General features: G+C 37.3%; 2 protein-coding genes across 2 annotated transcripts in view; both read left to right on the top strand.

Annotated features, from left to right (window-relative positions):
* The first annotated feature begins 2,794 nt into the window (after window positions 1-2,794).
* On the top strand, window positions 2,795-15,210 carry LOC105036862 (F-box protein At2g26160). The gene is given in 6 exon segments (XM_073246312.1): window positions 2,795-3,412; window positions 3,415-4,060; window positions 4,855-4,906; window positions 12,097-12,195; window positions 13,866-14,373; window positions 14,926-15,210. Coding segments are annotated over 3 exon segments (1,170 nt in total). The 5' UTR covers window positions 2,795-2,940; the 3' UTR covers window positions 12,097-12,195; window positions 13,866-14,373; window positions 14,926-15,210.
* LOC140852803 (allantoinase-like) overlaps window positions 11,692-15,372 on the top strand; it is an 8,294-nt gene continuing 4,613 nt past the window's right edge. Inside the window, exons 1-5 of the mRNA XM_073246366.1 lie at window positions 11,692-11,753; window positions 11,909-12,000; window positions 12,061-12,158; window positions 12,753-12,828; window positions 14,212-14,291. Coding sequence (XP_073102467.1) covers window positions 11,692-11,753; window positions 11,909-12,000; window positions 12,061-12,158; window positions 12,753-12,828; window positions 14,212-14,291 — 408 coding nt within the window. The remainder of the gene's footprint in view (window positions 11,754-11,908; window positions 12,001-12,060; window positions 12,159-12,752; window positions 12,829-14,211; window positions 14,292-15,372) is intronic.

The raw sequence follows: 15,372 nt of genomic DNA, 5'->3' as shown, positions 1-15,372 counted from the left end.
TTATTGAGGACAAAGGAGAAAGAGGGCGGCATGTGACGGTGCAAAGATGAGTGGTGGAGGAGGAGGAAGAGAGCAATATGTGGCGACAGAGAGTTAAGTGGTAGGCCCAAGCGGTGAAATGGTGGGCAAAAAAGGAGAAGGGCGTAGCGTACAGTGGTGGGCTCGAGTGATAAAGAGATGTGTGGAGGAGAACAAAGGAGGCGGCATGCGGTGGCAAGGAGGTGAGTGGTGGAGAGGTAGATAGAGGAGGAGGGAGGAGGTGTGCAGCTGCAGGAAGACGAGTGGCATGGAGAAATGGGCAAAGAAGGATAATTTCCAAATGAGTCTTTTTATAGCCAACTAATATAATCGTCTGTGACTGTTTGGGTTTTTATTGATCAAATAAAATTTTTAATAACGAGCCTAACAGTCAGAAAATAAAAACAATAAACTCAGCCAATGCATAAGTTTTATTATTATTATTATTACTATTTTTATAATTATTTATAATTTATTATTATTATTATTGTTGTTGTTGTTATTGTTGTTTAATAATAATAATAAAATAATAATTTTTATTAAAGAAAAATAATTTTCATTATCAACATGCATTGGGCAAATATGATTATCAATAATAACATTAATTTTTATATTAATTTAATAGTACTGATATAATAGTTTTTATTTAATATGATTTAATGAGCCAATAATTTTTTATTAATGATATTATTATATTTTGATAATTATTATCCAAAATAAAAAGCTTTAACAACGACATTACTATTACGAGGGTTTATGGAGAAACTTGGTACGGCCATGGCATTCATTTTAGTGCGTGTATATTATATAAAACTAATATTTTAGCATGTTGGGCTTAATAACATATCAAATTAAGCTCGATTGATTTAGAAACTGCCAAACTTAAATTAAAAATATGAATGATAAACTAACCCAAACATTTTCAGCTTCATGAAATATCTAAGGGTTTAAGATTGATTTAATTATGGTTTTTTTCAAACAGAAATTGAATTTGATATCGTACCCAAACAAGTTGAGTTTGAAGATAATTTTGTACAAGTAATAATAATTCCAAATAGCCTCAAGCTCGGCTCATTGTTCGTTAAATTATGACAAGACCAAGCACCGTCTATTGATACAAAGTCCATAGAACCATGCTGGGACCAATATTATGAATGTGGAAAATGGAACATGACAATTAAGCTATCAATAATTTATTATTATGCTGTGATCGAACTTTTTATTTTTAATATTTCATATTCTTGGTTCGTATAAGCCAATGATAGTTGGATCTTATTGTAGGTTTTACTTCCGATGATTCATGTAATGACCTTAAAAAATGGTTATTGGGTCACAAAATGGAAACAATAAATTTTATCCTTATGATAAATTTTGAAATATATTAGCATTTCTATCTATTTTTATATTATTTTCACATTTTATACAGCATCTTCAGACTTTTCTTAGAGTTGTTCTCAGGTCACACAATGTAAAATGTAGCTCTTACACAGAATTTTCACTATCCATTTCTATGTGTTAACCTTGAAATGATTCCTCTGTTATTATGCAAAAATACAAACTTTGGACTATCAAATATAGTAGAATCTATTTTTTGATATTTTATTTATTATCATGGAATAATTTTTATATTCTAAATATTATAGTACAGAGAGCTTATAATTTTTCCTCCCATATTTCACACCACTATAGATGGTGTTCAAGAAATAGGATCACTGGGATAATTTTAAATCACAAGTGATCTTTATCTTAAGATAATCTAAATTTCAATTATTTAAGTTTACTATATTTAGATGCTATATTTCAATAATTAAAAATTCTCAAGTATTCATGAATAATCTGTCTGATAATTCTAAATCACTAGTGATTTTTGTCCCGAGATAATTTAAATTTCGATTATTTAAGATTGCTATATTTAGTATACTATATTCTGATAATTAAAAATTGTCAAGTATCCATGAATAATCTATTTGATATTCATCAGAATCCTAGATTACTGGACATATATTAACCAAAACTACTTCTAATATTTTTGATAAAAATATATTAGTCAATCATATAAAATATACTATGATAAAATATTAATATATCAACCATTAATATATTTCATCAAAATATATTTAATAGTTCTATAAATTATTAATCCAATAAAGATATATTATGTGTCGTCATAGAACTAATATTCTTGTTTATACTTATAATATAGTTCAATACAAATATTTATTATGACAAGGAAACGAGGGCAAATTGGAGTGATATATTAAATAATTTTATTATATCAATATAAAATAAAATAATATATTTTTATTATAATTTAAAATTATCATTGAATACAATAATATAATTAATAATATAACATAATATATATAATAAATATAATATATAATATCAACATAATATAATATAATATTATACATAATATTGTATAATATATTAATGGTACATTGATATATTAATTTTTTTTGTTAGATTGAGAAATATTTTTATCATTAAATTTTAATTTAAAATTATTATTTGAAGATAATTTTGGATTTCTGACATTAAGAACGGATATCGGATAATTTCGGATTGCTAAACTACAAATTAACACACATCTCAAAATAATATCGGATTGCTATATAAAATAGGAAATTTGAATTTAAATCACACGAGTCTCCCCTCGTGCGCCACCAGGCCCAGCGACGCGCCCACGACTCCACCTGTTACTCGGGCCTTGTCGTCTTCCCCCATCGCCGTTACTTTTCGTTAAAAGGCTCACCGCCCTCCCACGCTGCCACGCTGTTGCATGCATCCCCTTCCCTCCGCCCGCCACTTTGTGACGCCCTACCGCGACGCCTGCCCGCTCGTGTCACACCATTCCACACCAGCCCCCTTTTAACATCGCTCTCACACCCCCTCCTTCCCACACCTTCCAGCGCCGCCGCCATGGACGCCTTCTCCCGCGACTGGTCGGAGCTCCCGAAGGATCTCCTCGCCCAGATCGCCTCCCGCCTCCCCCTCCTCTCCGACTACCTCCGCTTCACCGCCGTCTGCAAGCCCTGGGCCACCGCCCGCCGCGCCGCCCGGCCCCCCCTCGAGCGCCCCTGGATGCTCCCCTTCGACCAGCCCCACCACGCCGAGGACGGCCACCTCGTCTTCCTCCCCCTCGCCAACCGCCGCCCCCTCCGTCTCCACGTTCCCGAGCTCTTCCACCGCTGGATCTGCGGCGCCTCCCGCGGCTGGCTCGTCACCGTCGACCGCCGCCTCCACATGCACCTCGTCCACCCCTTCGCCCACTCCCAGATCCCCCTTCCCGTTCCTCCCTCCATCGGAATGGAAAGGCTCTACCCTCCCCAGTGCCTCCGCGGCCGCTCCCTCTTGAAGGCCGTCCTGTCTGCCGACCCCGTCGTTGATCCCACCACTGCACCATTATGGCGATCAATGGTGCGACCGGCAAACTCACGTTTTGCCGCCTTGGCGATGCCAAATGGACCGTCATCAATGACCCTTATGGCATCTACTCCGATCTCGTCCACTACAACGGCCGCTTTTACGCTGCCACCGCCGATCCCACCGTCGTGGTCTGCGACCTCGCGAGCCCCGTCCCGAGAACTATTATCTCTGCCTCTGCCTCTGGGCGCAGTGGCTTCCCGAATTATCTTGTGGAAGTCGACGGTGACCTCCTGTTTGTCGCTCGGCTCCGGTGCACTGCTTTGATAGAGCATGGGGAGCACATCTGCAGGACGGTCAAAATTGAAGTTTATAAGCTGGATAATGAGACGGGAACGTGGGTGGAGACCAAGGATTTGGGGAAGATGGCGTTGCTCTTGACCCACGATCAGGCTTTGCCGATCTTAGAGGAGGAATTTCCTGGATGCAAGAAAAATTTCATCTATTTTACAGACCTTCACTACAATTATCATGCGATGTGCAGGTTTGAGGAAGTGGGGATGTTTGATTTGGAAAATGGCGCGCTCCAGCCTTTCACTCAGAAAGAACTATTTAGCCATCTATATGAGCCATCAGTCTTTATGACTCCTGTTTTATACCCAGGAGGAGAAGCTAGGTAAGCAGCTCGCCATACTTTCCCCTATACTAGTAATGGATGGATTGATTGCTCAAGTTATTGCACAATTTTCCTAAATACAATATAGAAGAGCACAGATGTTCATTATGATGTGATGGTTTAACATCTCACTTAAGTTTACTATACTGGTCATGCTTTGTTCTGCCAGACCATATAATACTTAAGATTGACTGCTGCTGCTTCTTTACGTCCCGTGACCAATGATTTGAAACCTTTTGCTTTAGGGGGAAAATGGAGTTGATAGTGTCAATGTAATTTCTCTACCTTTTAGTGATATAGTTCGATAGTCATGTTCATGATATTATATTGCCGGTGTAACATTGGAGATGGTATTTTGAGCAGTATTAGATTGCCATAGATTGGATTAGGTGAATCCTTGGTCACTTGATTTTGAATTTTGGTTCTTCATAGTTGCTTCATGTTTCTATATAAGATTCATGGACTCAATAACCCTGCAAGACTGGTAGATTGGTTAGGGCTTAATTAGTTAATTTGGTCCTTCCGGTAGTTTTATGTTTCAGGGCTTCATGGAGCTGCTGATGCTGTACATATCAGAGTCTTTGTATTTTCATTTCCAAATCAAATATCTCCTCTTCTTTCACATTCTCTTGCTAGAAATCATCAGCAGCCAAAACAGCTTGGAAAGGGCACAACTTAAGATTTCCAATTTCTATCTGGTTAAAAGACTAACAGATATTTATCATTCTGTTGTTTTTTATAAATCACATATGTATTGAAATGTTAAAATCCAACAAAACTTTTATTGATTGCAGGTCTCCAGCAAATGTTGCTGGACCATCTCAAGCACAGGATGCTTCTGCATAGGTATGCATTTCCCATCCTTAAATATTCTGATTACTATTTTTTTGCTTGCCTTTTTTGCAACCTTTCATGATTTGTTTCTTGACAAGTTTTAGGCTCAATAAATCTGATTCATTTATCTGCTTTCTCTTATACTTCTGGCTTATGTATAAAGCAAGAGGATGTGCGTGTGTTGAAGTCCATTTCATGGATGATAAAAAGTATTTGTAGAAGGACCTGCAATGTAGTTACTGGGCTCAGGTGTCTTCCTATTGCATGTAAGGTGTTAATAAAGGAAACTCTTCAAACTATGGTCATCTTGTTATCACATTATATTCATTTATCTTACTATGGGAAAAAGACATGCAGGAGAGACCTTGTTACCTTAATGTAATGTTTAAACTTTAATTTAATGCTTATGTTGCTTTGTAGTCTTACTTTGGCGTGCACTTGTATGATGTACCGATTTCCTTCCTTTGCATGCATTACTTATTCAAGTTGCTATAATCTGTATGACAACCTCTTCCAGTTCCGATCTGAGCAAATGATCATTTATGCAAAACTTAGAGATGTGTATCGCTATTCTGGTCCCTCTGGGAGGTGTTTGGATGATGGTGATATGCATAGTTTCTTATAAGTTTGAGGTGTTATATACATACATATGTACGTACATATGTATTATATCATCATTTAGGGGACATGAAATCGATATCTTGTTGTCCTTGATATATGGTTGCCTTTAAAAGGTCTTCTCCAATAAATAACATATATTCATATGTTTGATGCAGTTAGCAACTAATTCCTTGCTAGCTTCCGGGTTTCACGTTTCTCTTCTTTCTTTGTTCTTAACCGTTCTGTGAAGAATTGCCGGTATAGAAGAAAGAGATGACAAACTAGGTGCTTGCCTAATCTTCTTCTGGAAGTTAGATGGTCTGATTTGTTTTCACGAGGTAGCTTATTGGAGGATTCACTTGGCCTCTTAAAGTTAATCCGTAAACGTTGCTGCTTGTGCTGAAGATTCTTCCAAATTCTTAACTTCCCTCAGTTACGTACTAACAACGCTCTCTTTCATCATGACCTTCTTGGCCACTTACTGTTATGGGTCATATGTGGCTTTTGGAGAAACATTTTGATGGAAGATATGTGAATATAGCTGACAATCATTGCTAGCATATACAGTTGGTGTTTGTTGGTGGATGCTACATATAGAAGCATTTTGATGCTGAATGAAAATACACAGCTATCATCCTAATATTTCTCAAAATTTTGGAAGAATGAGCAGCTAACCAGTGTCATGTGAAAAAAGAGAAAGTTAAAAAGAATTATTTGAAAATTTACTGTATAATACTATGATTAATTAATTTTACATTTGAAGTTAAAATTCTGCATGTAGGTGTATGAAGGGGATCAATGCTCTCAAGAATTTTTCTTTTAATAAATGTAGGAACCTAGCATAACTAGCTAGATGCATCCTTTGTCAATCTAGCCTCAAATTGAAAGTAAATTCTGAGATCTGCTTAAGCTGAGTCTATATATAGCTTTGAAGGCTCAAGTAATGAACCAGATCCAATCTAGCAAGAAAATAAAGGAGATAAAAAGAACCATTTCTATACTTGAGAAGGGATTGTGAGGCTTCAAGCTTTCATTTCCCTCATTGGTAGGTGTATTGTAGTCAAAGTGCAAGACAAATTGATTAGTAAGAGGATAGCAATAAACAACTAGCCAGGCAAACCAGTGGCTAAACATTCTAATCAATTCGTGGTGGTTCAAATGAGCAAGTGGCCAAACAAGCAGCATCATAATGCTTGATGGAGGCAAAGAACAAACTTGACAAGTTAAATAAATGAATTACGAGGATTAGTTACATGTGCACAAATATTTTTTAAAGAGAGGTTCCAAAATTAGGCATGGATCTTAATTGAGTTGGTGCACTTATGCAAGTAATAATTTGGGCTTCATGTTGCACTTAAGTTGCGACAAAGTTGACATAGACATGCCTAAAATGACTTCAACATGGAAGGGAGTACCATCCTAAACCGCCCGGTTAGGATTGTACTGGACCATACTAAGGGCAGACCGACCTCGGCTCGAGAAATTGGATGAGGGAGGGGGACAGGAAGAAGAAAAGAGAGAGGGGGAGGGGGGGGGAGATGGGGCTTTCGAGCTCCCATCTCCTTTGGCCACATGAAAAGGTGGAGGAGATGGGGGCTAGAAAGCCCTATCTCCCCCTCTCTCGGTCTCTCTCTCCCCTTCTCCCTCCCTCTCTCTCTCTCCATCTCTTCCTTCTCCCTCTCCCCTTCCTCGCCCGCTCTGGCTGTGTCGGTACAAGTTCAGAATAGAATGGCATGATGCCATACGATATTGGACTATAGCACCATGCGATTAGTATAGGTCCCAATACTAGACCTCAAGCTTACAAATCTAGCTTGACTTAGCCTAGATATGGATTTTATCAATTCAAAGCCAACGTAGGTGAGGTTGAAGATTTCAAGTCTTTGACTAGTTCAAGATGCTTGACATTCCTAATTACATCTTGGTTCATATATATCATATTTATTTCAATATAAGAAAGTATTTGCAAAAACAACCAAACATGGGGCATAAAGCAAGATTTTTTTCTTTTCTTTTGATCTATGGTGCATAAAAGATCATCAGGATGTTAATTCAAAGATAGATAAGAGCTCTTTCACCGAAAAATTTTCCCAAGAAATCCAATTTTGTGATTTTCTGTATGCTTTCAAAAAGCTATGACATGTATTGGGAAACAATAAAGTCATTACCACTGATGGTCTCAGCAAAGCAGGGTCTTGGGAGGGACAAACTAGGGACACACCTAATCATCTGTATTTCTTTTGCACAAAGTCGAGTCTGTGCCATTGTGCTTGTTAGCCCATGCATATTTGCCATTTCATCAAGCATTGCTCCCTGTTCATTGTGAAGCAATATGAGGAACAAATAAAAATGATGACAAATTAGAATGTCTTCTCTCCTGCTTCTGGCTATATAATGATAGTGCTTCCATATTTAGCTTCTTTTGTGTGAGATTCGTAGAAACTATACATAAATATTCGCTATATATGTATGAGTTCCGTATTGTAAAAATGAGATTGAGAAAGTTATATTGCTTGCTACACGGTCATGTAACATTAAGAATTGATCTGATTGATCCTAGATCATGGGTCAAAAGGAAAAGACAATGAGAATGTCATAGAATGAAATTGTAAAAGGACATTCCATTCTTTTCCTATTTTGGCACATACAGATTTGATACTCAACATGGGATGGATTAATTTATTATGTGCCAATGCAGCTTAGGACTAGCATGGTATGTACAATGCTAATGTTGCATACATCAAGGTGTGCTAAGCATTGACATCCAATTTGTACCGTGCTCCAATTTGTGACAAAGCATTCACATGATAAATTCTATGCCATATCAATCGCATGGTTTGCCATACTGATTGGTATATGTGCATATCGACTGTATTGTACCAGTATGGTGGGCATTTTGAGTGTTGGTACATTGAATTGGCTCTCATATCGCATGTACCGACATAGTAACAAGATGATACCAATGCAGGGTTTGGTACTATTATAGGGTCCAGTACTGCGACGATGAACCTTAATCAACCATGTTAAATGGTACTTAATCCATGGATGGCAATATTGATAGGCGGACAAGCTTGGCTGAACAAAGCCAATTAGCTAGTGCTGAAGACTTAGGCCATTAATATACTTCAAATAAAGGATCAGGCCATATAGCATCAGCAAACATGAGTGGAACAAATCAACAAATTACCTAAGTCCAAACAAACTTATCCGTTGGAGAATGGATGGAACACGATTGTTGCAACTTCATGCTTCAGAATCCAAGTGTTGGAGCACTTCTATAAGAGATGGGCTCTAAGATTGAATGTGACATATGGGAAACCAAAAAAATCCCTTCAGATCCATATCCATATTCTAGCTAAGCAAGCTTGAGTGATTCCCTATCTCATGATGCCGGCAGTAATCTCATTCTTTCATCTCCTCTAATTTCTATTAGAGCTAGGTTTCAATCTTGGGACCTATAGGTTATATCTTGATGTCCATTTACTAAAATTATCATGATTTAGGGATTAAAAAAAATCTTTTGGCATGCATGGTATACATTTGATGTCAATCTTAAGCCTACTTGAACATGGTGGGGGTGGAAACTAGGTCGACAAGCAATCACAAAACTTATGTAAAACTGTGCAATGGATCCAAACTTGATATTCATGAATGCTAGGGCATTCCTTGTCTTTCTATGAAAAAAGATCTTTCTTCTAATTGTTGGAAGAGGAGGAGAAGACCTGAGTGGAAGTAGTGGAAGAATATGTGGAAAAACTTGAAGGGACATCATGGATAGCACTAATAGGATTACCTGGCATTCATAAGGCTGCCCTAAATAATGAGTATTGATGGCTATGGTTATAGTATGTTGTCTCATGAGATTCATTTTCTACCATCTATTTCTCCAAACTCATGTTCACTTCTTTTTCTTCTCTAAAACACCCCATGTTATGACATCGATTTCCACAATTCCCACTTTATGCTATTGGAAACACCTAAGATGTGGTGGTAAATGAATTCCATATTCTAAGTTTTGCACAGTTAACGAGACAATCATTGCTTGTAATATTTCAAATGTAAGTATGACATTATATGAATAAATGAAGTATCCGGTTTTCTGGTTGTAATTGCTTAAAAATGCCAAAATTTAGCTTTACATTTACACTGCAAAAAAAGTCTTTTCGAAACCAAATCAGCTAGTAAGTCAAAATTTAAGACTTATTTTTCATAAATAATCCAAGTAAGGGAAAGCAATTTTAGAAGATTATGCTAATAATGTTATTGTGTAAATTAATAGCCATAAGTGGAGAAGCAAAAATTACATTGTTAACAGAAAATACCATACTATGAGACTTCGGTACATGTAAGGATATGCAAATGTAGTAGAATTGTGATGTTATTAAGTTATCCTAGCCAAGCAACCAAATATGATAAGAAATACTATCATATAAGGACAGGACTTTTGGTCTATTTTCCTCTCTACTTGACCAAAAGTTTTGGCTATCTATTTAACGAGGTGCAAATACTGTAACTATTTGTTTAAAGGCAGCAAAATGGATAAATTGTTTCTTTCCTCGTATTCCCTGTTCTTTTATTATTTGTTATCTACTCCTCATCTTCTTTATTTTTTTCAATTGCTGTCCTCTTTATCTTTTTCTCTTCATCTTCCTTTTTATTTTCATCAAAAGATAAAGGATTACTCACCCGCTTATCCTCTGAGCACTAGAATCCTAAATTTTATCTCATAATTTTTAGATAAGCATCAATCTTAAGATGAATAATATGATTTTTATCCTCATCATTGAATGACTCATCATACATTATTCACTTTTAGAAATAGTAATCCAAAATTTATCTTGTTAGACCAAAAAAGGAAACAAAATCTAGTGGTGATGATGGAGAGAAAGATACTAAATGTCTCCATGCTGACAATAGTTCAAATGGAAAGGAATAAAAATTCATGGAATTAATTATATCCATAACTGATGTATAATTTTATATGGACAGAATTTTTTTAGAAACGGTAATGAGACAGCGATGGAAGGGATAGAATTGTGATCAATGTTTTAAGTCTTAGTTCGTTCCAATACAATGAGTTATATTCCTGTATCAACACGTTCGGTTGGAGTTGCCACAACAAATAGTACCATTTGTCAGGGCTCACCCTGTACTAGTACCCTATGTATGGTATCCTCCATACTGCCTGGACCCAAGAATAAAGAAAAAGGATATGACAGGCTCTACTAATTATTACATTAGTTTCAGGATAAGAAATAATTAATGTTTTAAGACATACACACTGCAAATAAGATAAGGAAAGATTGAGAGCAATTTAAAGGGGAGATATTAGATCACCGTATTAATTCTTTCTGGAGGAGATGCTTTACTTATATGTGGAAGAGTAGAAGATAGAAATGCAATGAGAGATTTGATATTTAAGATGGAAGTGGTCTTTGGTACAACAATTGTCTAAATATGTGAAATGGAGCTTTGTAAACATAAAACATGCACATTTAACATCATTTATGAATTTTTATTGCTAATAGAACACTTATAATTGAGGTTTTGGGTGCTGGTGTGATCCAATCTATTACCATACCAGGACTAGTGAAGGACTGCCACTCGGTACCCTGCTCCTGGTGAATCAGTCTGAACTGAGGGTAACCACTCTATATCAAGCAATATTGAGCAGCACCTGCTAGTATCACTTGGTACCCGTCAGAATCAAGCCAAAGGCTTCCATCCTTCCCTTCCCATTTTACCTGCTTTCTCTTCATTGTGAGTGGGAGAGCTGAAGTGACTTTTGCTCCAATCCAACTGATTTGATGAGTTTTGAATGCATTGAAGCCTAGAAACACAACAACCAAGCATTTATTTTGTGCATGACTATAGCATCTATGAGCCGGTTAGGCACTTTATGTGGATATGATGTGAGGGATATTGCTATATAGTTTAGTGTGTTTATTCACACCTCAAATTACAATATAAATGCTGATATAGTTTATATGTTTCTGTGTGCTTATCCTGACACTGTAGTGCTAAAGCTGTCTTGTATAACATGAATCTCTAGAGTTAGCATAAAACTTCTTCTTTCTTTTATAGCAATAAGTTAGCATTAATCTTAAGTATGCTATTAGCTTGAGGTAGTATATGTGATACCTTCACTTCACAAATCCAATGATACACAGTCATTCAGGAGCCAGACAAGGACCCATATGGAGGACAAGGATTGGGAGCGTATTGGTCAATCTGGCTTTTTACTTATTGGAGTAAGACTGTCAGAAGGGGGAGCTTAATTGCTTTTGATCAGTTTCAGTTTTTTTGGTTCTATAATTAGCTTCTTTCAACCCCTGCTTAGTTTCTTATATCTTTATGAAAATTTAAAGTGATTTTCTTATTCAATATTTACTTAATTATTCTTGGTCTTAATAGCATCCATCAGTCAATGAATTGTATTCTTGTTTATAATTCACATCTTCCATTGATCCCTAGAATTGCTTGCCCTTGTAATGCTATTCCACATTGTAATATGTTTGCCCTCTTTTGAGCTCTCTTGATTTCTTAAAAAGGCTTTTCTTTAACAGGTAGCACTGATACTGATTCTTCAAATTACTCACCAGGGGAAAAAGGGAAAAAGATCTGGCTGGAGCTTTCACAGACACCATTCTCATTGGCATGTTCTGTGAATCTGTGTCTTACTTGAATACCCAATATAACAGGTATATAAAAAATCCACTCATTATATTCCCCTGTTTACCAACTCCAGAGCTGTCAGGAAGTCAATATTTTTTTAATTATTAATATTATTAAATAAAGTATTTGTTCAAAGACTCTTCTTTGGTTGTGAACATAGAAATATATTACCACTTCTATGATGAATGGGTTTTTTTTCCTACTTTCTTCTTGGGCATGGAGATGTGATTGCAATAGATGTGTGCGCAGTTTGAGATTGAATATACTTAGAAGCCCTCCAAGTATGTGATGATCATAAGAAAGTGTTGCAATTAAGGGCTCATGGCTCGGCACATGAGGTATTGTCCACTTTGGCCTACGGCTCATAGTTCGGGGGCTATATGGGCCATTTTGAGCCTCACGGTTTTGCCTCTTAAAAGGCGTTTTATGTGAGAAGGATGGTCCCTTCCTATATAAGCCAGATTTTCATTTGACTTCAACCAATGTGGGACTAATGATGCCTTTCTTTCTACACCACAACATAGCTTCCTCAGTCAAGGAGAAATCTCTGTACTCTATAGACCATGTCTGTGTTGGTGTTTAGGTGGAAGGAGCCCCACAGTCCATGGAGAGTGATGCCCTCCTTCTAGTATCAGTTACTGCAAGGCTCTGGAGGCGAGGTCGGTAATGAATCAAACTGGAGAGTTGAAGTTCAGCCGATCTGAACCGCGAACGAAATCTGCAAAAGAAGTTCCAGAACCGTAGGATGCCTTCCGATTTAGGATCCTCCAATGCTTAAGTTAGCCGGAACCTGGAGAGCAGATAGTGAAAATGGGGAAGTAGAAAGCAAGAAATGAGAGTTTGAGTGAAAAAAAGGGAGAGAACTCTGATTTTTTTTAGTGAGGAATTTAGCAGAATTTTATCTCTGTGAGTCCAGACTTATCTCCTGGAGAGCACCGTCTCCCTTTATATAGAGAGAGTTTGCTTAGATCTTAAAAAAAGTTTGTTAGGCCATTAGGGATCTATTAGGCCGTTAGAGATCTGTTAGGCTGTTTAGCCGTTAAAGATCTGTTAGTCCCACATTGGTTAGAGTCAAGGAGGAATTTGGTTTACATAAGAAGGGACCATCTTTCCTACGTGAGGTGCCTTTGAAGGGGCAAAATCGTGAGGTCCAAAACAGCCCATACAACTCTCGGGCTATGGACCATTGGTCAAAATAGACAATATCTCACGTGTTGAGCCATGAGCCTTTGACTGCAACAGAAAGTTACATCTTAGTTTGTATCTTTGAACTCTTTGTGTACTAGAATCATATCATCATGGATGTCTGCTGTATCTTCAAATCACATTTGAGTACTTGTAAATAGATTTAAAATGTAGATTGGTTCAAGATATGGTGTTGAACCTCTAAAGAACAGATAAATACTCGCTGCTTTCTTCTAAATGCATTTGCTCATGCCTATTCTACTTTCTCTGTTTCCTATCCTTCCTTGAATGATGCTTGAAAGGAAGGGCTGTACTTATCAATCTTCATGTTCCTTCTTTTAATGTAAAATGATTCATTGCTGCACTAATAGAGGCTTAACCATAAATAGATATTTAAGTTTTTTTTTAAAAAGTGTGGTTACATTATTTGGAATGGACTATTACTGAGAAGCTATCCCCACCACCGCCTCCCCTTCTTTTTTTCCCTTTCATGTGTATGCAATGGAAGCAGCAAGCTCTTAGAAACATGAAACCAATGCTGCTCAACTAGCCAGGATCCATGTTACAGTCTACCAGAGTTGGTCAGCAGAAAAAATGTGGCGGTTGCGGGGGTAAGGAGGAAAACAATCTAGCTGAACATAAAAGATGCAGAACAAGGCTCCGTAATATATTGGCTAGTTACAAGAGCATGAATGCACCATGAAGCCAGGTCTGCTAGAGTCCATCATGATGAAATGTCTAAAATTCTCTCCATGAAGTTAAGCTTCCAGTTATAAATTTAATTTCATTTGTATACTATCTACCACCTGGTTTTTGATATATTTGTTTAATATATGTATGTATTTGTTTACTTTTAGGAAGGAAAGGAGGCTTTAATATTACTCTATTACATGTGGCTTTCATCTTCGGCAGCAATGTTGGGAAGAGGTCGAGGAAAGTTTGAGGATCAGATCACAGTTGTTCGGTTAAAGGCTCCATACTCTGTCACCCAATTGGCATGTTGATTGGCATCTCTATCGGTATGTGAGGCCATGAACAAGGCAAACCACTGTTCTATGATTTATCATTTGATATTCATTTCTGTTTTCCTTGTTGAACTGTGAAATGCCTGATCGCTCCATGCCTGATTAATCAGTTATGAAAAAATAGGGTCTTAGGATGCTTCTGGAAACCAAAGCCTTGTCATGTCTTGGTGCACCTATTTCCTTTTTTTCCCCTTTTTCATTTCTTTACCTTAGCAGTATGGCATTCAACACGTGCACGTTCCCTTGCTGCTCTGTCGGCTTCTCTTTGCTGATTCGTTCAAACTTTAAGTTTCTGCTCCAAACTGATGGGCTATTTTAGACAGGCGAGCACAGAAACAGAATATTGCCACTTATGGACAGCACAATCATTTGATTCAGGGTTCTTTTTACACCCCCGACCCCCAACAATGCACACACACACACCACACACATATATATTGTTCGAGGGAAAGACCTCTTATTGGTTCCCTGTCATTCTTGTACCACTTCCTTGTGGTAAGAGTTGAGCACTGGTCGCCTTTAGTAACCTATTTGGTTCTTTTGTAGGATCTAAATGGTGCCTTGATACTCGTCAATTACAGGTGAACATGGCTGCATTCAACCACCCTATATGTAGGATCATAGCCATTAGAGTAACCTGAAAGGCAAGCTGGCATTTACCTTCTTATCATGCTGTTACACTGATCTATTTTGCCAATTTAATGATCATATAGCTGACAGCTAGGTGTCGTCAGGTGAGCTGACAGGATCCTAAACAATAGTAAGAGAGGCAGAACTGCTTTTGCCTTCACTACTGTTCCTGAGACTGCTTTACATAATGGTTTCTGCTTACACTGCTTATTGCCTGTTATTCATCCTGCAAATTGAGTTTAGAATGGATGGCCATTAAACATTCACTGGTTAACTTGTTCATTACTACATGGATTTTGTGTTCTTTGCTGCTGAAAGTCAAATAGTTTCTTTTTCTTTGCTTCTGCTAGAAAGGAGACGTGC

The sequence above is a fragment of the Elaeis guineensis genome, chromosome 12 (genome assembly GCF_000442705.2).
Source record: "Elaeis guineensis isolate ETL-2024a chromosome 12, EG11, whole genome shotgun sequence".
Taxonomy (NCBI): Eukaryota; Viridiplantae; Streptophyta; class Magnoliopsida; order Arecales; family Arecaceae; genus Elaeis; species Elaeis guineensis.
Note: the sequence above shows the minus strand (reverse complement) of the source record. Positions and strands in the feature narration are given on the sequence as shown.